The sequence below is a fragment of the Hyperolius riggenbachi genome, chromosome 11 (assembly GCF_040937935.1).
Source record: "Hyperolius riggenbachi isolate aHypRig1 chromosome 11, aHypRig1.pri, whole genome shotgun sequence".
NCBI lineage: Eukaryota > Metazoa > Chordata > Amphibia > Anura > Hyperoliidae > Hyperolius > Hyperolius riggenbachi.
Window position 1 is genome coordinate 33,009,582 of NC_090656.1, and position 24,326 is coordinate 33,033,907.

Here is a 24,326-nt window from a genome sequence, read left to right on the forward strand (position 1 = left end):
GCAAGTCTTTGGCACCTAATTATAATGTATGTAATGGATGTAAAGAAATTCAGGAACTCCAAACAGATAAACCAACAAATCCTTGAACTGGTGGAAAACAATGACTTAGTTCTGAAGCCAGCAGACAAAGGGGGGGGGGGCTGGTTATTATGAACTCCCTACAGTACAGGAATGAAATGTGTAGATTACTCAAGGATGACCAAACATATAAGAAACTGAGAAAAGACCCCACATGTGAATATAAACTAAAGTTAAAAGATATACTGATGCGGGGTGAGAAGGAGACCATCATCTCCACCAATGAATTTCGATATCTATTACCAACAAATCCACGCATTGCAGTAATATACTGTAATCCTAAGATTCACAAGAATATTGAGAACCCCCCAGGCAGACCTATTGTCAGTGGGGTGGGTTCGCTCACTCAAAGAGTGGGTGAGTATATCGATATATTCCTTCAAAATATTGTGGGTCAATTGCCACACTTATTAAAAGATACTAAACATCTATTACAAAAAATAAGTGACATGGGGATGGAAGAGGGTGACGTCCTGATTACTGGGGATGTCACGTCTCTTTATACGGTTATTCCCCACCAGGAAGGAATGCAAGCTGTGGAAGAAGCATTGAAACAATTGGGCAATTTAAAGGTCAAGCAGATAAACTTCATTATGGAGTTATTAAAATATGCATTAGAACATAATTATTTTTGGTACGAGAAGGAATTTTATGTACAACGCACGGGTTGTGCCATAACCTCCTGGAACAGGTTCATTGACGACCTGTTCTTTATTTGGAGGGGACCTAAGGAGGCGTTAGATGTCTTCTGTAACAGAGCCAACAATCATTGGAACCCCATAAAAATCTCATTTAATCAGTCATATGACCAGGTCGAGTTCCTAGACCTGGTTATTAAGAAAAAAGACAATTTATTGAACACAGAGACCTTTTTCAAACCTACGGATAAAAATGGGTATATCCCACTAGAAAGTTGCCACCACGGGAGGTGGCTTGAGAATATACCCAAGGGACAACTGATGCGGATAAGGAGAAACTGTACTGAGGTGGAGACTTTTAAAAAACAGAGCAAAATACTTACACAAAGGTTTATAGAAAAGGGATATAAGGAGAATACCCTCAATGCATTGGTGGAAGAGATAACAGCAATGGATAGAGGAGACCTTCTCAAAAATAGAGTGAATGATGTAATACCACAAAAAAAAACAGGGATTTTGACATTTTATTGAATTACAATGGCCAATACAGGGACATAGAACATATAATCAAAAAACATTGGAATATTTTGCGGCTGGATGGGGTCCTGAATAAGGTGGTGCCTGACAGACCGGGGTTCATATATAAAAAGGCCCCAAATTTGAAATCACAATTGGTACCAAGTTTCATCAATCCGCCCCTTATACGAGCTGGGGATATGTTGGGACAAAAGGGCTTCTTCCCGTGCCGGAGCTGCAGGGGGTGCAGAGAAGCATTGCCGCAGAAGGGGGGTTCGTTTACATCAAATAATACGGGGCAGGTGGTGACATTAAGACAATGCATCACGTGTAATTCAAAAGGGGTAATATATCTACTTAAATGTCCCTGTAATATGGAATATGTTGGCCGTACCACTAGGAAATTGCACAAAAGGATTGGTGAACACGTGGCCAACATTAGAAAGGGCCTGGCCACACACAGTGTGTCAAACCATTTTAGGATTTTTCATGACAGTAACCCTGCAGGCATGAAATTCATGGGCATAGAGGCCCATGTGAAGAGATGGAGGGGGTCCAGTTTGGTCCGGGACATCTCTCAGGCAGAGGGGCGATTGATCTATAACCTAAAAACCATGGTGCCCCAGGGCATGAATGTGAAATTTGATTTAAATTGCTTTATAACAAATGACCTGTGAGAACTGGAGATTAAAGAGACTCACTAGAAGGAGTAGGGGGTCTTAGATTAGCTCAGGGGAGCACCCTATAGCTTTGGAGGAGGGGTTTTGTGGGGTAGGTGATGCACAGTAAGATGCGAGAAATTTGTGGCCGTAGTACAAATTAAATCATGGGGCACATTTCACCAGCACATCTATTATCTAGGAGGTTTTTTTGGGGGGGGTAGAGGAATCATAGGGGCACAGGGTAATCAATCACTGGCCACAGATTTCTCCCCCATGGGTGGCCATAGAGAAAAAAAAAAAAAAAAATATTGGCAAATATGGCACACTTGTAAATGGGGACCCTTTTTTGGGACATCCATGAAATTGTATGCTGTTCAAATAGGAGGCCATTGACGTCAGAGGGTCACTTAAGGAGTAAGGGTATATATGAACCAGGGGTGTACAAGTAAAATAGACACTCAGGTGGAAACCCACACAAAAAATAGGAAATGCAGGTGAATAATAAGGGGGTCACCTCCATGTGCGTAGAGTCAGATGGGGCATTGATCATTAGATAAGCCATTCTATAGAAGATAGATAAAGTAGTTGAGAAGGAAGTATAAAGAGTATGTACAAAAAATCCAAAGTTTAAATTTGAAATCCTGTTTTATAGTTTGTATGTGTATTAAATATGAAGTAGAAACAGTTAGGTAGATGTCCAGCAGAGGGCGCCATTGAAGCAGTGATGTGGTGTATCTAAGATCAAAGGCCCACTGATACGGAAACTAAATTGAAACGCACGACGGGATGGCCGATGCGCTCCAGCGCATACCAATGAGAACCACATGACGTATACATACGCGACCTGCGGGTCGCGTTGGAGTCAGCGTAAGAGGAAACTGGTATAAAGGACGTCGGACGCTCCAGTGACGTCAGCCTCTGATGAGTCCTTGACGGACGAAACGCGTAAGGCGGAGCTTGGAGCGCCTGACGTCACTGGGAGCAGATTGGGGAACGCGAGCCGGCTACAACCTATACACGAGAGGAAGCGCCATAGCGGAGACGGGACGCCGAAACCGCATTGGAGGTGACACCGCAAGGCTTATGTGAGGCCTGATATGCGCATTATTCATCCTTATGACGTGAGTGCACCTTAGCGCAGGGCATTGGCAGCTATTGTTTTATGGTTTTACGCTATGTTGGCCTTGTTGTTTTTATTGTGATTTTAAGAGGAATCTGGATTAAACTCTTTTGGAGATCTGAAGCGGCTAGTTCGTTGGCTTATTGATTCATGTGAGAGACCCACCTGAAAAACGAGGTAGATTACATCTGGTGAGCCTGCATTTCTGTAGGGGTCGTGTGGATCGTTGCACTAAGTGTGGAGCACGTGTGGAGCACTATAAAGCACTGGGGTGTCAGTGTGTTAAGTTTAACAGTAATGCACTATGTCCAGGTTTTAATCCTGCAGGTTGAGATGTAAGAAGAGGAGCGCTGTCTACATATATATTAAAAGTCTTTGGCACCGACTACTAAAGGGCCAGTGCTCCTTAAGTATGTGATAACTCCAAATCATAACAGCAGAAAAAGTTTTCAAAGTTTTGTATGCAGGATTAGCATCTTTATCACTTAATACACTCAGACCAGTTGCTGTTGAAATTTGATTTTTATGGTGATGATACCGCTTTAAAGTCTTAAAAAACCTGAAATTGGGCAAGACAAACTATTAACAATCTGGATGAGAGTAGTGTATAGAAGCAGAGCGCTGGGCACAGCGCTTGTTCTTTGGGCCAGGTGTACTTGCAGCAAATTTCCTCTCTACTCTGGATTTAGCGGATAGACCAATCACTTGTGACCATTTGCAGTATAGTGGGAGAAACACAGGCGGGACGCGTCGTTCACAGGAAGTAGGTGGTGAGGAATTGTAAGACTTAAGTCTGCAAGCAGGAAACTACTAAGAGAGCAGATATTTTACCTAGGCGCACAGCTACAAAATGTTTATTTGAATTGGACACATTCTTTGAAAGGTAACAATATTTACAGGGATTATCCAGACAGCTTTGAGCATTGGACTTGTTGGATTTAGCTTGGCTTTCTCAGTCTCTCTCATAAGTCTGCTGAAATGCTGAGTGAATGAGTCAGACATGCCTTTTTTAAAAAACTAGGGAATTGGTTGGGTTTTGCCAGGGAAGAAACTGCTTCTTAAAGCTGACCCTGCATTGCAAGCATTCCAATATAAACATAAGTGGTTCTGCTGTTATAAATCTTATCTCAATCAGCTTGGCTCTATTTGGTACAGTGCTGGGGAGAAGGAAGCTTTTTATCTCCTCTCTCACATGCCTGCTCCTCACTGATTGGCTGAGGGCAGCTCCGTGTGACACGAGGCTGAGAAGTAAAATACACCTCACCCCTCTGCATAAGCTGCTGAGATACGATCTATGCTGTTCTCACATGTGTTTACAGAGCAAACTAAATATGACAGCGCAGTTTCTAGGAGAAAAAGTGGAAATAACATCAGGATTGGCTTCAGTCAGAGGCAGTAAAGATGGAAAATGCCTGGAATAAGTATCTACCTCTATGTGTCTTTTTTTTCTGGAATAGTATGGCTGTCCCTGCTGCTTTAAAGTAAGCCTGTGACTTTAAAAGGAGAGAGAGTCACAGTAGAGGAAAACCCCTTGAACCTCTAGAGGCTTCCCACACCCTCCTCAAAACATCGTCCAGCACTGGGACCTTCTGGAAGCAGGGCCGGATTTGTACTCTTTACCGCCCAAGGCCACTATCCCCAGCCGCCCCCTTCAGTATAGGTAGCGAGATGACCCCTCCCCCAGTATAGGTAGCGAGATGACCCCTCCCCCAGTATAGGTAGCCAGATGACCCCTCCCCCTTTCCCTCTAGTATAGGAAGCCAGACCACTCCCTAAATCCCTCCTTCCTCTCCCCCTTCAGTATAGGTAGCCAGCACACCTTCACACCGCAGCAGCCATCAGTGTCACTCATTTCTCTGCTTATCTCCAGTGCAGAAGCTTCCTTTCCGTTTCCAATGCTGTCCAAGTCCATAGCCGCCGGCCACAATGCAAACGTGCACAGAGAGCAAGGTGGCTGTTGCACAGGCAGCTAGCAGCAGAGTACCGCAGTCAGGCGCTTGCCTGATCTCTCTTCATTGCAGCATTTGCAAGCATGCAAATGCTGCACCAGTTTAGCCTGCTGCTTTGGTGCCCTTGCTTCTGTGGTGCCCTAGGCCATGGCCTATGGAGCCTTTGCCTAAATACGGCCCTGTCTGGAAGTTCACAACCCCGCTCTCGTCCATAACTTAAGCACGGCTGCAATGTTCAGGAAGCCTGCACTGTAGCATGCAGCCAATTGGCTTCGGCGGAAAAAGCCTAACCGGCTCAATGCTATTGTGCAGGCACGAGACGACCTGTGCAGTGTGACTGCATTCCTTCACTGGCCACATGCACTCTTTGAGAAGCCTTATTTGAAGAGGGTCAAAGGCTTCCGTCTACTTGGGTAAGTAACTAAATGAGACTTTTTTTTTTCCCTCTATAGGTATACCTTAAAATGAACCTGAGGCAAGAGGTATATGGAGGCTGCCATATTTATTTCCTTTTAAACAATACCAGTTGCCAGGAATCCTGCTGATCTATTTGGTTGCAGTAGTGTCTGACTCACACACCTGAAACAAGCATGTGGCTAATCTTGTCAGAAACGCCTGATCTGCTGCATGCTTGTTTAGGGTCTATGGCTAAAAGTATTAGAGGCAAAGGATCAGCAGGATAGCCAGGCAACTGGTATGGTTCAAAAGGGAATAAATATAGCAGCCTCCGTATACCTTACTTGGAAATGCAATCTGGTATAAGGAAGCACAGCAGTACTTTCAGTAGAAAGGGCTTGAGGGCCCATTCACACTAGAAGTTATTTTCTGAGCGCTTTGCGATTGATTAGCATTTTTTAAAATCGCTCCCATTCACGTTGGTAAAAATCACAGTAAAATCGCTGTGATTTTTGCGTACGTGATTGCGAAATCGCAGCGATTTTAATGAAAGTGGTAGCGACTTTAAAAAACGCTAATCGCAAAACGCTCAAAAGCGCTTGTAGTGTGAATGGGCCCTCTGGGTTCCCTTTGGCCCAATACCAAAAATCCTCCTGGGGGCTTTGTCTGTCCATAATTAGGTGGGATGATCTATGAGAGGCAAATACTCCTGAAATTATGAAAATTTCTATGCAGATATATGCATCTTAAAAGGGCCAATGAATGTAAACCTGGGTTTAAATTGATTGGTCCATTTTCAAACTGCATAATTTGCATACAAATTTACATAAATGTACATCGACTCGAAAGAATTTGCATATCCTCCCTAATAATGAGGTGAGACCCCTGGAATCCCCATGCGTGATATTCACAGCCTGGCTCTGTCTTGCAGGAGACGAGATTCCGCCAGCGTTACCTGGATCTCATCCTAAATGATTACGTCCGACAGAAGTTTATCGTCAGAGCGAAAATGATCACCTACCTCCGCCGCTTCTTGGACGACTTGGGCTTCCTGGAGGTAGGGATTATACAGCGGTTCCTGTAGAGGTTGTTGTCACGTGCCGGAGCAGGTGCTGAGTACTATTTGTGTCTTTGCCGACAGATTGAGACTCCAATGATGAATATTATCCCAGGGGGTGCTGTTGCCAAACCGTTCATCACACATCACAACGAGCTGGACATGGATCTGTACATGAGAATTGCCCCAGAGCTCTACCACAAGGTAATCTCAGCGGTGCTCAGGTTGGGGGCGGCGGGGCACTCAAACATGGGTGTATGGTGATGGCTTCTCTCAGCAGCTGTGATAGAAAGGATGGATAGAGGTGGTTATTCTGACTTGAATGCAGATTTCAGGCCGACTGTATGCTGCTTGGAATTTGAGTCAATCAGATTGTCAGAAAATGTTTGGTGCCTTTCCTAGCTGCATACAATTTGCATGCAAGCTTGAATAATTTGCATCTCATTGACCCTCTCTGCTGATGTGTTTGTGCTGTTTCCCGGGCCTGTGATAGGCTTGCAGTGCTATTTCCTGGGCCTGTGATAGGCTTGCAGTGCTATTTCCCGGGCCTGTGATAGGCTTGCAGTGCTATTTCCTGGGCCTGGGATAAGCTTGCAGTGCTATTTCCTGGGCCTGGGATAAGCTTGCAGTGCTATTTCCTGGGCCTGTGATAGGCTTGCAGTGCTATTTCCTGGGCCTGTGATAGGATTGCAGTGCTATTTCCTGGGCCTGTGATAGGATTGCAGTGCTATTTCCTGGGCCTGTGATAGGCTTGCAGTGCTATTTCCCAGGCCTGTGATAGTCTTGCAGTGCTATTTCCTGGGCCTGTGATAGTCTTGCAGTGCTATTTCCTGGGCATGTGATAGTCTTGCAGTGCTATTTCCTGGGCCTGTGATAGGCTTGCAGTGCTATTCTCTTGGCCTGTGATAGGCTTGCAGTGCTATTCTCTTGGCCTGTGATAGGCTTGCAGTGCTATTTCCTGGGCCTGTGATAGGCTTGCAGTGCTATTTCCTGGGCCTGTGATAGGCTTGCAGTGCTATTTCCCGGGCCTGTGATAGGCTTGCAGTGCTATTTCCTGGGCCTGTGATAGGCTTGCAGTGCTATTTCCTGGGCCTGTGATAGGCTTGCAGTGCTATTTCCCGGGCCTGTGATAGGCTTGTGGTAGTACTTCCTGGGCCTGTGATAGGCTTGCAGTGATTTGAGATTGGATGGTAATGGATTCTGTTTCTACAGATGTTGGTGGTCGGTGGCATTGACCGGGTGTACGAGGTGGGCAGACAGTTCAGGAATGAGGGAATCGACCTGACGCACAATCCTGAGTTCACGACCTGTGAATTTTATATGGCGTATGCGGATTACAACGATCTGATGGACATCACCGATAAGCTTGTGTCAGGTAAGCACATCATTCAATGCCATCCGCTCTCTTGTGTAGTGCTTCACAGTAAGGCCCCATCTCCTCTTGAGTGCGTCCGAATCCCCCTGCCGTGGCAATGTATGGCGATGGGGATTTGGATGCAATCTGGGGAAAAATGCAGCAGGCTCTATATTTCTATAAATGTTTTCGGATTACGGTTCGAATAGTCTGAGTTTCCATTGATTCTTATGGGGAAATTTGCTTTGCTATAAGAGTAAATTACATTACAAGCGTGTTTACAGAACAAATAATGCTTACAAACCAAGGTTATACTGTACCAATACTTAGCTGTGTGTACTACAGCAAAGTCCCATGGATGCGGTACAGGTCAGGGATTGCCTGATGCCGCATGCGTGTGCTTGCCGGTTGCTTGAGCAACCAGCCAAAAAAAACCACCCCCGGTTTAGCAGAAAACACTTACCGAGCCTCCAGGCTCCACTGTGTTCTACCTCTCCTGTTGCTCCTAGCAGCTTTCCACCCTCCTCTGTATATGGCTCCCGGCTGGTCAGGTGACACGCCAGGAGCCGTGCTGGGTCGCCAGAAAGCCGAAGGGAGCTGCGGGCAGGGTAGAAGACGGCACCTGAAGGCTCGGTAAGGATCTTCTACCGTACAATGCCCTGCAAACCTCCCAAAACATTGTCCCCATTATCCTCCTCAGGCATGACGGCTAGTTGAGACTTCCAGATGCCAGCTTATCCTTCTGGATAACGGGGACTTTGCTGTATACATAAAGTGCATACCTCCCATAAATTTTGAGTTTTTTTTTTTTTTAAAAGTGCATACTTCCCAACTTTTTGAGATCAAAAAGAGAAACACTTAAGCCACACCTCTAACCATGCCCCAGACAGACCCCTAGTCATGCATACCATAAAGATTTCATAAGAAGAATGTTGCTTTGTCATTCAAACCCCACTGGTCCATTCTATCCTGGGTCATTTTCCTTCATATTAACGTGAAAATACTAAATCTATCCATTTAAAAGAAGGGAATAAAGTTTATAGTACTGTATATACTCGAATACAAGTCAGCCTCGTGTATAAGTCGACTCCAATATTCAACCACCTTACACTGGATTTTTTATTGACTCAACTATAAGTCTACCCAGCAAAGTTAATGACTGCACTTGGGGCTCAGGAGGGGTTAATGACTGCACTGCATACAATATTGCAGCCATTAACCCCTCCTGTCCCTTAAAGAGAACCTGAACTGAAAATAAAAAGTCGAAATAACCATACACAGGTTACCTCCTTACCTCCTGTGTAGTCTACTCCTCAATCACTTTCTTCTCTCCTCCATCCTTTTTGTCCACCATGATCAATGGAATTCTCCATCCTCCATTTTGAAAATGGCCATTACCCCATAACCGCTTCCTGGTCAGCACACTGTTAAACTGTAATATCACCCACTTGAGCCATAGGGAAACATAGACTTTACCTTGCACATTCAGTTGTAACTGACAGCTGCTGATATACAACTGACAGCAACTGGTATATTTCAGTTCTGACAAAATATTGTCAGAACTGGTAGGGATCGCTGTAAGAAGAAAATGGTGAGCCTCTGAGAGGAACTGACGGTGAAGTTAGTATGTAATATTCCTTTGCAGCTACGTCATGTGTGTTTTTTTTTTTTAATAATTTTACTCGCTTCATGTTCCCTTTAAGTGCAGCTCCTCCAGAGCCCCACATGCTGCAATTATTCTCTCCCTTTTATGCAGGCCAGTATTCCCCCCCCCCGCCCCTTTCCTTGTTAATTGTGTTGGCCAGGAAATTCAGACCTGTGTTATCTTGGCATTTCCTTTCCTCAAAGTATCACTTACCACTGTGTAAATTGCTCCAGATAGGAATGTCACTATTAGTACACACATTACTTAGTGTGCTCAGTGTTGCTTGTGACTTGTGTATAAGTCGACCCCTATACTTTTATTAAGTGAACCAGACCTACATTTCTAGACTTATACTAGAGTATATACAGTATATTAAACACATTTTTTTCGGTAGAAAAATACATATATTTACATAGAGCTACTCATCATTCCTGGAAGAGGAACACATGAGGAAGAAAGAGGGACAGGGATTGGGTTCCCAAAGAGGGACTGTCCCAACAAAAGAGGGACAGTTAAGAGCTATAAAAGTGTGATGGGAGCAGAAGATGTCTGGAAGTTCTCAAGACACTTCAAGAATATCAATACAGGAAGAAGTATAGAGACAGAAAATGTTTACCTACGTATCCCCTATTCAAGTGACATACCGACAATCATAGTAATAATCCTAACATTTGTATAACGCTTTTCTCCTCTTGGACTCAAAACGTTCAAGAGCTGCAGCCACTAAGGACACTCTCAAGGGGCCACCCTGCAGTGTTAGGGAGACTTGCCCGAGGACTTCTTACTGAATAGGTGCTGACCCCAGCCAGGATTCAAACCCTGGTCTCCCATATCAAAGGCAGAGCCCTTAACCAGTACACTACCCAGCCACTGTGAGTCAGAACAACAACAACAACAACCAATAACATGTGTAAAGCACTTTTCTCCCGTGGGACTCAAAGCACATAAGCATGGCTTCGACCTTCGTGGTACAGAGGAAGAATTTTATAAGTCCAGAAATGCCAGGCTAAACAGGTGGCTTTTCAGTCTGGATTTGAATAGCTCCAGGGAGGGGGCTGTCTTTACTGGGTGTGGCAGGGAGTTCCAAAGAGTAGGGGCAGCATGACAGAAGGCTCTATCTCCAGATTTTTTGAGGTGCACTCTGGGAGTGACCAAGTTTATAGAACTTGCTGATCTGAGGTTGTGAGAGGTGTGGTGCAGCTTCAGCAGGTCCTTTATGTATCCAGGGCCCAGCAATCTGGCAGCAGCATTCTGCACTAATTGCAGGCGACGCAGGTCCTTTTTGGGGAGGCCAGCATAAAGGGCATTGCAGTAGTCCAGCCGTGATGTGATGAAGGCGTGGACTAGGGTTGGAAGATCCTCTGGGGGAATCAGATGTTTAATCTTTGCAATGCTCTTCAGATGAAAGTAGTAAGATTTAACTACAGATGAAATTTGGTTTCTAAAACTCAATTCACCATCGATTAGTACACCAAGCGCACAAGGTTGGAGCTGTTTATGTCTGAATTCCCAATCCTGATTGGTGTTGCTTTAGGATAGAGCTGTTTTGATGGCGGGCACTGGCTTTGGACAAAGAGGACCTCAGTTTTGTCAGCATTCAGTTTCAACCAGTTATCATTCATCCATGCCTGTAGCTCAGCTAAGCAAGAGTTTATTTTTGGGGTAGGGTCTGTTCCACCAGGTTTGAAGGACAGGTATAGCTGTGTGTCATCGGCGTAGCAGTGGTACGTCAGGCCATGACGTAGAATAAGTGTACCGAGTGGCAACATGTAGATTGCAAACAGCAGTGGGGATAGGATTGATCCTTGTGGCACTCCGAATTTTAGAGGTGCAGGTTTGGACATTATGGGCCCTAGGGATACTCTCTGTGTTCTGTCAGCCAGGAATGATCTGAACCACTGGAGGGCTGATCCACTGATGCCACAGTACTCCTGCAGTCTGTTAAGCAGGATTTCATGGTCAACTGTGTCAAAAGCCGCTGAGAGATCCAACAGGATTAGGATGGAGCATTCCCCTCTGTCCCTTGCCATGAGCAGGTCGTTGCAGACTTGGATGAGGGCTGTTTCACAGCTGTGGTGTTTCTTAAAGCCAGACTGTAGAAGGTCCAGGATGTTGTTTACTGACAGCCTGGTTTCAAGTTGCAGATAGACAGCCTTTTCAATAACTTTACCTAAGAAGGGGAGATTGGAGACAGGTCTGTAGCTGCTCATAGCATCTGGATCCATGGAAGGCTTTTTTAAGAAGGGGCTTGATGATTCCTTCTTTTAGAGAGGTAGGAAATCTCCCTGCTTGCAGAGAGCAATTTACTATTTTGTGAAATGCTGGACCAAGCAGGTCAGGGCATTTCAGCATATGTTTAGTTGGTCCAGGGTCCAGGTCGCAGGTTGTCTGGCGGAGGCGACTGAGGATGTCTGAGATCTCTTCCTCACTAATACTTTTGAAGTCAGTCCAGGGTGTTAGGTTGTTTTTGCAACTATTTCCAGGAGTTGAATAAGTCTTAGGTGCTGTGGACTGAATGAGAGACCGAATAGAGCAGGGGTCCCCAACCACCGGGCCGCGACCCACTGCCGGTCCGTTGCCAGTCTCCTACCGGGCCGCGGCATGTCTGGCCTCTCGCCCCTCCCCCGCTCCTGTTACCTTATGAGCGGCGGCCGCTTCCTTCCTTATAGTCCCCCAGGCGCCGCTCTCCTCTTATCGGCAGCATCTTACAGCAGCGCGTATTGCGACTGCTGTAAGGAAGGGAAGGAAGCGCATCAGCGACTTCCTGTAGCGGCGATATGCATCGCTGTTACCATGGGAACCGCTGACGCGCTTCCTTCCCTCCTTACAGCAGTCGCAATACGCGCTGCTGTAAGATGCTGCCGATAAGAGGAGAGCGGCGCCTGGGGGACTAGAAGGAAGGAAGCGGCCGCCGCTCATAAGGTAACAGGCGCGCGGCCGTTTGGGGAGAGGGGCACTACCTACACACCCACCCATACTAGGGCGCTACACTGGGCACTCACCTAGCTATACTGGGGCGCCATACTGGGGAACTATACTAGCTATACTGGGGCACTATACTGGCTGCACTGGGCACTATACTAGCTATACTGGGGCACTATACTGGCTGTACTGGGCACTGTACTAGCTATACTGGGGCACTATACTGGCTGTACTGGGCACTGTACTAGCTATACTGGGGCACTATACTGGCTGTACTGGGGCACTATACTGGGCACCATACTCGCTGTACTGGGCACTATACTGGCTGTACTGGGCACTATACTAGCTATACTGGCTGTACTGGGCACTATACTAGCTATACTGGGGCACCATACTGGCTGTACTGGGCACTATACTAACTATACTGGGCACTATACTAGCTATACTGGGGCACTATACTAGCTATACTGGGGCACTATACTAGCTATACTGGAGCACTATACTGGCTATACTGGGGCACTATACTAGCTATACTGGGGCACTGTACTAGCTATACTGGGGCACTATACTGGCTACACGGGGCACTATACTGGCTATAGTGGAGCACTATACTAGCTATACTGGGGCACTATACTGGCTACACGGGGCACTATACTGGCTATACTGGGGCACTATACTGGCTATACTGGGGCAACTATACTTGCCGACGACCGCCCCCCAGAGAAAAATTTGGTCAGAAAGCGGTCCCCGTGCCGGAAAAGGTTGGGGACCCCTGGAATAGAGGATACTTTGTCAGCAAAGTAGCAGGCAAATTTCTCGCATAGCTCCTTTGAGGGAGTTATAGTAGGTTTTAGACAGGATGGGTTACATAGTCTATCAACTGTGCGAAATAGTTGGACTGGCCTTTTGGCGGCCTTTGCGATCTCCTGTGATAGGTAGGAGGATTTCTTCTTGGTGATCGCATTTTGGTAGCTTTTCTAGGTGAGAGACAAGGGTGTGTTTATCGTTTGAATTCTGAGATTTTCGCCACTTCCTTTCTAGTCTGCGCACTTCTTTCTTTAGGTCCTTTAGTGAGCTGTCAAACCACCATGCATGGTGAAGTGGTGTAGACCGTTTAATGCGAACTGGAGCAAGAGCGTCATAGGCAGATGACACTGCATGGTTGTACATCAGGACCATGGAGTCTGGGTCTGCGCAATGATTGGTTAATGCGTTGAAGTTGAGGGTATTCTGAATGTGCTGGGGTGAGACATCTTTCAGAGAACGGTATTTTATGAGTTCTTTCCCTCTGTGTTTTATCGCTGGTGCTGTCAGAGAGAAGTGGATGGTGTGGTGGTCTGACCATACCACTGGGTTTATATCCATGTGTGATATTAAAAGTCCGGAATGAAATATAAGATCCAGGGTGTGCCCTTTCTTGTGGGTGGGGAAGTTGACAGCCTGAGAGAAACCCAGTTCACTCATTATGAGAAGTAGTTCACTTCCTAGGCGGGAGTCGTGATCATCCACCCATGCATTAAAATCTCCCAGGATGATCCATCTAGGGTGTTCCACTGTTAGGCAGGATAAGAGTTCAGATATTTCCTTAAGAAAGGCTGGACCATTTTTGGGGGGGCGGTATATGAGCAATATGTTGTTTACTTCTGCTGACAGTTGGGCTGCAAGACATTCAAAGGTTTAAGTGGGGCCTATGGGCAGGGGCCTTATGTTCAAAGAGGATCTGAAGCATATGGCAACCCCCCCACCCTTGCGGACTTGTCTCTCACAGTGCAAGACTGAATAATTGGTCGGCACGGTTGCTTCAAGAGTTGGGCCTGCATGTTTCCCAAGCCAGGTCTCTGTCAAAAAGGTCAAATCAGAGAGCTCTATTAGGTCATGTATGGTTGCAGTCTTATTATTTATCGATCTGGCATTGCAGAATGTGGCTGTGATTGAGCTTTCCTGGGGACAACTATGTTTTTTTATACTTGGATCCACTCCCTCTCCTCCCCCTTCTGCTTTTCTTGAGTATCCCAAAGGATTTTAAGAGGAGAGCTAGTGAGGTGTTAATTTGTAATTGTTTCTTGGGAGGGCAGGCAGAGAGAAGATCCTTTGATGAGTATTTGTATGTTGACATTGGAGACAATAGACTTGTTTAGATAGCTTTTACTTCTGGAGTCCTGCTGAGATCAAAGGGGATCTGTGCAAAATCCTTTCCTACCTACACAGAGTTGGATCATAGATTTGTTTTAAAGCCCCATCTACACGATACGATTCTTTGTACGATTCGATTACGATTCTATTTACAATCCGATTAAATCCAACATGTCCGATCAGGATTCGATTCGATTCAATTCGATTTGCCATTGCAAAACAATGGCAAATCGAATTGAATCGAATCCTGATCGGACATGTTGGATTTAATCGGATCGTAAATAGAATCGTAATCGAATCGTACAATGAATCGTATCGTGTAGATGGGGCTTAAGTAACGTTCCTTGTTTTAGAGTTAGATGATAAATGATAACATAAATGTGGAAAATAGTCACTTGGTGCATATGCCTTGGATAATGGATAAAGGATTACTCACAGGGTGGAGTGAGGGCAATCACAGGCAATCAAGTCTTCAGAGAGGTTGAAGGTCTTGTTTCAGGTCAGCTGTTAGAAGGCTTGGTGTGTTCAGCAGTGGTAAGCTTCATGGAGGATTTCAATCCAGTTTAAATCTCTGCCATCCAAAGTAATCCGATTGTTCTGGTTGGTTGTAGTTGTAGCCTTAGTCGTGGTGGGTGGAATTCCTCTGTATTTTGGGTCCAGTTTCAGCACAAATAGGTTTAAAGGTGTAGAAATCTGAGACAAGGTCTGGAGCAGCTTAAGAGAGCTGCAGCCCGGCTGGGCGCGCTCAGTAGCTACCAGAAAGCCTGATCTGTGTATCAGTGACTCAGCAGAATGGTAGATGGGGATCAGGTAAGCTGGGAAGCCAGCGTGTCTTAGTGGGGAAATCATCAGTGGTGGCCTCCATGTTTGTCTCAGTAGTAGTGGTTCCAGTCAGATATGGGGTGCAGACTGCGCTCAGTCACTTCCCGAGATCACATCCTGACGCTGTGACTTGTAGCTTAGCGGTTGCCACTACCATCACTCGAGTCATGCCTAGGCATTGGTCACGTGACTCCAGATTCCACTTCCTGCAGCTGGCAGACATTACAGATCTTTTTATGAATTGTATTTATGTGATGCTTAGTGTTAACCCACTGAACGTCTTATTGGCTCGTATAGAAGCTATTGATGTTGTGCCTCTTTGCAGGGATGGTGAAGCATATCACCGGAGGATATAAGGTGACCTATCACCCGGAGGGGCCAGACGGACCAGCCCAGGAAATAGATTTCACCCCACCATTCAGAAGGATCAGCATGGTGCATGAACTGGAGAAGGTCCTGAGGAGGAAGCTTCCAGCAACAGACCAGTTTGACACTGAAGGTGAGACGCTGGCAGTTGTGAGACAGTGGCTGAGCCACACTGATAGGCCATCCCCAAATAACACTAATCATTACAGTGATCCGTCCTCCTCCGAGGGCATTTCTGCAGCGGGGGAATCTGTGGAAAAGCATGTGATCATTTCGATCAGGTGATATAGATAAACATAATCGGGAGGAAACCATATTCTATTCTTAAAGGGAACCAGAGACGAACTGTATTCAAAAAATGAAAAAGCTTTTATACATACCTGGGGCTTCCTCCAGCCCCATAAGCCTGGATCGCTCCCACGCCGCCATCCTCCGCTGCCTCTATCGCTTCTGGCGGACGCGGCCAATTGTACGCAAGAGCAGGGACTCCCTCCATATCCTTACGCATGCGTCTGCGTAGTATGGAGACGCATGCGTCTGCGTAGTATGGAGGCGCATGCGTAAGAATATGGAGGAGTCCCTGTTCTTGCGTACAATTGTCCGCCCGCAGTGACGCACTGCACTTGCGTCGACTGGCCGAAAGTACGGGACCCGGTACCGGCGGATAGAGGCAGCGGAGGACGGCGGCGTGGGAGCGATCCAGGCTTATGGGGCTGGAGGAAGCCCCAGGTATGTATGAAATCTTTTGTCCAACGTCTCTGGTTCTCTTTAAAGACAATGGACAATGATAAAGCATTGAACATAAAACCAGCTGGTAATAAATTTTCTTGTGGTTAGCATAAAACCAGCTGGTGCCTGGTCGTCCTGCTGTTATACGGCTCCTGTTTCTGACATTTAGAGGGTGGCGTTTCCCCTGGTTTTATCATTGTCCAGATGGGATTTTACTGCATGATATCAGCTTTTGCTGTGCAGATGTACACTATTTAGATAAAGGCCTGAAGAAGGGTTACTATCTGAAACAAGTGGACGTTGTCGCCTCTAGTGTGTTCACTATATACATGGAAAGATTTTTTTCACTGTTTGTGTCTTTTTGCATATCTCTTGCATTGAAGCAAAAAAAATGATGCAATTTGCTCTTGGTTTGTGGACAATCGCATCACTTTGCAGCTATATATCCTTGTATTTATTGAAGTGCTTCACATTGATGTAGTGGAACACCTTTTAAGGATATAATGTTTTTTCCTCCCAATTATTGGTACCTATATCACTTTGCAGCTATATATCCTTGTATTTATTGAAGCATTTTGATCAGGTGAGCAGCATTTTATTGCTTCACATGTCCAAAAAGCAAAACTAGAAAGATTCAATGACATGGCAATAATTCTAGCGTGCATGCAAATTTGATGCAAACTGTATGCAGCCTGGAAGTGTATCTTGTGTGCCCACTTCCTGCCTATTTGGCCAATTCTTGCCCACTTCCTGCCTATTTGGCCAAGTTGAATGCAGGTTGCATTACATCTGCAGTCAGGCTGCAATTATCAGCACCTCATTGATTATCTTTAAGCAAGACCCATAATGCTCCACTTCCAGAGGGTGGGCGGATCCAGATAAATCATTCTGTTTTATTTGAGTGAAAAGACATGCAAAGCTGCTGGATTATAGCACCTCTATAGCTCTGCATTACACAGCAGCGTACAGCTCTCCCCTCATCGGGGCAAAGTGTGGCTCTGTACAACTCTCTTCAATCCATCTACTGATATGAAATGTTTATGGCCCAGCTGCATTGTGGGAAAGCAAAGCTCACAGTTTACCCTTTTCCACATGCACACAGCTGAAATCGACGCCTTGTCGGAAGCCTCTTATCTCTGCCAAGGTGTAGCTTTCAGTCTCCCGTCGCTGTGCAATCCTAGTGCTATTGCCGCTCCGTCGTTGCTAAACTCAGCTGGCTGATGGACAGCTCAGCTCTGTGTGGCAATTTTATTGTGCTCCCAATCGAAATGTATAAAAGGCTGTAGTCCATGAAGTGGACCTGAACTCTTGCACAGGAGAGAAGGAAAACGAAGAAATGCACACTGTATGTATTTAGAGAGTTTAGCTTGTCTAATTTCCCCTCATCTGTGACTAATCACAATGGTAATTTGATATCTCAGCTGTGTCAGCTGGCTGCTTCGGTAGAGCAACTAATTTGTGAACAGAGGATGTTAACCCTATGTCTGCGTCCATGAAAGCAGGAAGTAGCAAGAAGCAGATTTATTGCAGAATTTGTATCCGCTGTAACAAAATAAATATTTTTCTTAACATGTTATGCTGTTGCTTATCTTTTTAGAGCAAAGAGGAAGTTCTGTGTTCAGGTCCACTTTAAAGAGGATCTGTAACCTCAAAAAATCCCCTGGGGGGTACTCACCTCGGGTGGGGGAAGCCTCCGGATCCTAATGAGGCTTCCCACGCCGTCCTCTGTCCCACGGGGGTCTCGCTGCAGCCCTCCGAACAGCCGTGACGTAATATTTACCTTTCTGGCTCCTGCGCAGGCGCTCTGACGGCTGTCGGCTCCGAACTACACGGGAATACCCGATCGCCGGCGGGTCTGCTCTACTGCGCGGGCGCAAGTTTCCGGCGCCTGCGCAGTAGAGCGGACCCGACTGAGATCGGGTATTTCCGTGTAGTTCGGAGAGGAAAGCAGCCACAGCGCCCCCGCTGGAGCCAGCAAAGGTAAATATTGAAATTACATGTTCAGAACATGTTATTATGTTCAGAGGGCTGCAGCGAGACCCCCGTGGGACAGAGGACGGCGTGGGAAGCCTCATTAGGATCCGGAGGCTTCCCCCACCCGAGGTGAGTACCCCCCAGGGGATCTTTTTCATGTTACAGAGTCTCTTTAAAGGAAATCCGAAGTGAAGAAAGTATATACAGCTTTACTTGGGGCTTCTTACTGCCCCTGGAAGCCTGTGTGTCCCTCGCCGCAGTTCCGCTGCGCTCCAGGGTCCAGCTGTTAGTCACGTAGCGGGTCGGCAGCTTCTGCGCATGCCTGTGCCTTTAACGCTGCTTCTGCCAGTAGCATTCTGCACATTAGCACTGCGCAAGCACACAATGCTCCCGGCAGCGGGAGAGCGAATGCGAGAGGCATGGGCAGAAGCCGGGACAGCGATCCACTATGTGGCTGACAGCTGGAGCGCTGGGGAACCTCAGTGAGGGACACTCAGACTTAAAGCTGTGTATACTTTCTTCACCTGATTTCCTTTAAAATGTATATAAACTCAGAACTTCCTCTCTGCTCTAAAAGATTAGGCATAGCATGATAACCTGTAGGGAATTTTTTTTTTCTGTAAATTGTAACAGATTGCCCAGCAAGCTCATAGGGAACCAGAACTCCTAGGAGTGTGTAAGGGGATAACAAAGACCAAAAAACCTCCTTACTAAAATGCTATGCAAAACAGAAGTTTTGTCTTCTTAACCACTTGAGGACCGCAGGCTTTACCCCCCCCCCCCCCCCCCCATCCCCCTTAAAATGAACCTCCGGACTAAAAATTGACCCACCAGCACTGAAAAGGCTTGGTGTTTAACAGTTTCACAGCATCAGAACTTTGTTTCTCTTATACAAGCCTCATTTTTAGCTGCACAGAAGAAAACTGCCCGGGCATTTTTCCCTGATGCTGTGCAAAGCATGATGGGATTTCTGATTTTGTTGTTCTCGTTCTGCTGTTTTGGTGCACTTTTTTTTTTTTACATTTTGAATTTGACATTTGAAGCCTAGCATGTGCAGCTGGAAGGGCTGATCAGGACACAGGACAGCTGGAACTGTCTCCTGCTTCTTGTCACCTCCTTTCAACCAAAAAGATGGCTGCCCCCATGACAAAGATGGCAGCCCCCATGAATCACAAACATTTGCCTGTTCTTTTAAAACAGGGTGGGTAAGAGATTATATTACCTATCTAGTCTAATTAACATAACTAATGTAACTTGATGACAGTATGTTTGTTTAGGCTGAAGTTCCCCTTTAAGGACCAGACCCTTTTTTTCAATTCAGACCACTGCAGCTTTCACGGTTTATTGCTCGCTCATACAACCTACCACCTAAATGAATTTTGGCTCCTTTTCTTGTCACTAATAAAGCTTTCTTTTGGTGCTATTTGATTGCTGCTGCGATTTTTACTTTTTATTATATTCATCAAAAAAACTTGAATTTTGTCAAAAAAATATTTATTTTTTTTACTTTCTGTGCTGACATTTTTCAAATAAAGTAAAATTTCTGTATACATGCAGCACGAAAAATGTGGACAAACATGTTTTTAATAAAAAAAAAAAACCATTCAGCCTATATTGATTGGTTTGGGTAAAAGTTATAGCGTTTACAAACTATGGTGCAAAAAGTGAATTTTCCCATTTTTAAGCATCTATGACTTTTCTGACCACCTGTCATGTTTCATGAGGGGCTAGAATGCCAGGATAGTATAAATACCCCCCAAATGACCCCATTTTGGAAAGAAGACATCCCAAAGTATTCACTGAGAGGCATGGTGAGTTCATAGAAGATTTTATTTTTGTCACAAGTTAGCATAAAATGACACTTTGTGACAAAAAAAAAAAAAAAAAAGCTTCCATTTCTGCTAACTTGCGACAAAAAAAAATGAAATCTGCCACGGACTCCCTATGCTCCTCTCTGAATACCTTGAAGTGTCTACTTTCCAAAATGGGGTCATTTGTGGGGTGTGTTCACTGTCCTGGCATTTTGGGGGGTGCTAATTGTAAGCACCACCTGTAAAGCCTAAAGGTGCTCATTGGACTTTGGGCCCCTTAGCGCAGTTAGGCTGCAAACAAGTGCAACACATTTGGTATTGCCGTACTCAGGAGAAGTAGTATGTGTTTTGGGGTGTATTTTTACACATACCCATGCTGGGTGGGAGAAATATCTCTGTAAATGACAATTTTTGATTATTTTTTTTTTTTACACACAATTGTCCATTTACAGAGATATTTCTCCCACTCAGCATGGGTATGTGTAAAAATACACCCCAAAACACATTATACTACTTCTCCTGAGTACGGCGATACCACATGTGGCACTTTTTTGCACCCTAACTTCGCTAAGGGGCCCAAAGTCCAATGAGTACCTTTAGGATTTCACAGGTCATTTTTGTTTCAAGACTACTCCTCATGGTTTAGGGGCCCCTAAAATGCCAGGGCAGTATAGGAACCCCACTAATGACCCCATTTTAGAAAGAAGACACCCCAAGGTATTCCGTTAGGATTTTATTTTTTGTCACAAGTTTGTGAAAAAAAAACTATTTAAAATTAATTTCCGCTAACTTGTGACAAAAATAAAATCTTCTATGAACTCACCATACTCCTAACGGAATACCTTTGGGTGTCTTCTTTCTAGAATGGGGTTATTTGGGGGGTTCCTATATTGTCCTGGCATTTTAGGGGCCCTAAACCGTGAGGAGTAGTCTTGAAACCAAATGTCGCAAAATGACCTGTGAAATCCTAAAGGTACTCATTGGACTTTAGGCCCCTTAGCGCACTTAGGGTGTAAAAAAGTGCCACACATGTGGTACCGCCATACTCAGGAGAAGTAGTATAATGTGTTTTGTGGTGTATTTTTACACATACCCATGCTGGGTGGGAGAAATATGAGTACGGCGATACCACATGTGTGACACTTTTTGCAGCCTAGGTGCGCTAAGGGGCCCAACGTCCTATTCACAGGCATTTGTTTTCTAGACTACTCCTCATGGTTTAGGGCCCCTAAAATGCCAGGGCAGTATAGGAACCCCACAAGTGACGCCATGTATGGCGAGTTCATAGAAGATTTTATTTTTTGTCACAAGTTAGTGAAAAATGACACTTTGTGGGAAAAAAAACAATAAAAATCAATTTCCGCTAACTTTTGACAAATAATAAAATCTTCTATGAACTAGTCATACACCTAACAGAATACCTTGGGGTGTCTTTTTTCTAAAATGGGGTCCGTTTCTGGGGTTCCTATACCGCCCTGACATTTTACGGGCCCAAAACTGTGAGTAGTCTGGAAACCAAATGTCTCAAAATGACCGTTCAGGGGTATAAGCATCTGCAAATTTTGATGACAGGTGGTCTATGAGGGGGCGAATTTTGTGGAACCGGTCATAAGCAGGGTGGCCTTTTAGATGACAGGTTGTATTGGGCCTGATCTGATGGATAGGAGTGCTAGGGGGGTAACAGGAGGTGATTGATGGGTGTCTCAGGGGGTGGTTAGAGGGGAAAATAGATGCAATCAATGCACTGGGGAGGTGATCGGAAGGGGGTCTGAGGGCGATCTGAGGGTTTGGCCGAGTGATCAGGAGCCCACACGGGGCAAATTAGGGCCTGATCTGATGGGTAGGTGTGCTAGGGGGTGACAGGAGGTGATTGATGGGTGTCTCAAGGTGTGATTAGAGGGGGGAATAGATGCAAGCAATGCACTGGCGAGGTGATCAGGACTGGGGTCTGAGGGCGTTCTGAGGGTGTGGGCGGGTGATTGAGTGCCCTAGGGGCAGATAGGGGTCTAATCTGATGGGTAGCAGTGACAGGGGGTGATTGATGGGTAATAAGTGGGTGTTTAGGGTAGAGAACAGAAGTAAACAATGCACTTAGGAGGTGATTTGACGTCAGATCTGCGGGCGATCTATTTATGTGGGTGGCTGATCAGATTGCCCGCAAGGGGCAGGTTAAGGGCTGATTGATGGGTGGCAGTGACAGGGGGTGATTGATGGGTGATTGACAGGTGATCAGTGGGTTATTACAGGGAAGAACAGATGTAAGTAATGCACTGGCGAATTGATAAGGGGGGGTCTGAGGGCAATCTGAGCATGTAGGCGGGTGATTGGGTGCCCGCAAGGGGCAGATTAGGGTCTGATCTGATGGGTAACAGTGACAGGTGGTGATAGGGGGTGATTGATGGGTAATTAGTGGGTGTTTAGGGTAGAGAACGGATGTAAACACTGCACTTGGGAGGTGATCTGACGTCGGATCTGCGGGCGATCTATTGGTGTGGGTGGGTGATCAGATTGCCCGCAAGGGGCAGGTTAGGGGCTGATTGATGGGTGGCAGTGACAGGGGGTGATTGATGGGTGATTGACAGGTGATCAGTGGGTTATTACAGTGGGATAGAGGCATACAGTACACAGGGGGGGGGGGGGGGGTCTGGGGAGAATCTGAGGGGTTGGGGAGTGATCAGGAGGGAGCAGGGGGCAGTTTAGGGAATTTAAAAAAAAAAATAGTGTCGACAGATAGTGACAGGGAGTGATTGATGGGTGATTAGGGGGGTGATTGGGTGCAAACAGGGGTCTGGGGGGTGGGCAGGGGGGGTGTCTGAGGGGTGCTGTGGGCGATCAGAGGGCAGGGGGGGAGAAATCAGTGTACTTGGGTGCAGACTAGGGTGGCTGCCGCCTGCCCTGGTGGTCCCTCGGACACTGGGACCACCAGGCCAGGAGAGGCAGCCTGTATAATAGGCTTTGTATACATTACAAAGCCTATTATACGCAATGATCGGCGGATATGTGTATTCCTCCGCCCGCCGGCGCTGCTAAGTAGCCGGCGAGCTGGAGGCTAAATCCCCGGCCATCGATCCCCGGCAGAGGATCGGCATCACGGATGACGCGATTGCTCCGCCCATGCCCCGTACAAGGACCGCCGCCTCAACACCTTCAAGCAAGCCCTCAAAAACACATTTCTTTAAATTGGCCTACCCTACATCTACCACACTCTAACACTCTCAATCACCTTTTCCACAGTCCTACCTTGTGTGTCCCTCCCCCTACCTTTAGATTGTAAGCCTTAGCAGGGCCTCCCCCCCTCCCTTAGCGTGTCCTTGATTTTACTACCCCAGCAATGACACCCTTCTCATGGACTAATTCAGGCTTGTTTTGCCAGGTCTTTGTAAAACGCATTTTATACCTCGATTGCATGTATAACCTTGTGCTATGTTGTAAATAACCGTTTGCTACCTCTCTGTCTGTCACTTGGTTGCAATGTATGTATCCCTATTTATTGTCCAGCGCTGCGTAATATGTTGGCGCTTTATAAATACAATAAATAATAATAATAGTTTGAAAAGCATTGAGTGAATTGTATTTGCTCTTTCAAACGGCCAAAAAAAGTGTGCAGTGAGCACAGAGGCTGGCCATCATCTTTGTATAAATCCTTTTCAGGGAACGTTTTTTATAAAGAATAAAAGCCTTGCGAGAATGCCCCATGAAGAGATGGACTAGTTCAAAACCTGTCGGTTCTGTCAGATTTCTACTACAGCGACAGTAATGGCAACATAGGAGAAAAGTAATTTATGGCTCATTTTTCTCTGGAAGGAACATACTACTTATTTGTATATCTTTACATGTATTTAACATTTTACAATTTTTTGCGAAAGTGGTCCTTTAAAAACAGAAGGTGTTTGCGATAATTCAGGCTGGAGTGAGCAAATGATATCTCCCATGATGCATCACTGCTGAATATGCTTGTTAATATTACAGAGCCACAATAATCCAACATGCAAACAGACTGTTTCGGATCGGTTAATCCTCATCAGTGTATGGCATGGATTAATATGGCTCTGTGTGGTAGGACTCTAAACACCCAGAGTTATAGACTACCCAGCAAGCTCATGGTGAACCATTACAGGGGGATAGAGGCATACAGTACACGGGGGGGGGGGGGG

General features: G+C 45.9%; 1 protein-coding gene across 2 annotated transcripts in view; it reads left to right on the top strand.

Moving 5' to 3' along the window:
* LOC137538844 (lysine--tRNA ligase-like) overlaps nucleotides 1-24,326 on the top strand; it is a 75,445-nt gene that overhangs the window by 33,660 nt on the left and 17,459 nt on the right. For both annotated transcript variants that reach the window (XM_068261216.1, XM_068261215.1), the window contains 4 exons: nucleotides 6,291-6,416; nucleotides 6,501-6,620; nucleotides 7,629-7,791; nucleotides 15,618-15,791. In XM_068261216.1, coding sequence (XP_068117317.1) covers nucleotides 6,291-6,416; nucleotides 6,501-6,620; nucleotides 7,629-7,791; nucleotides 15,618-15,791 — 583 coding nt within the window. The remainder of the gene's footprint in view (nucleotides 1-6,290; nucleotides 6,417-6,500; nucleotides 6,621-7,628; nucleotides 7,792-15,617; nucleotides 15,792-24,326) is intronic.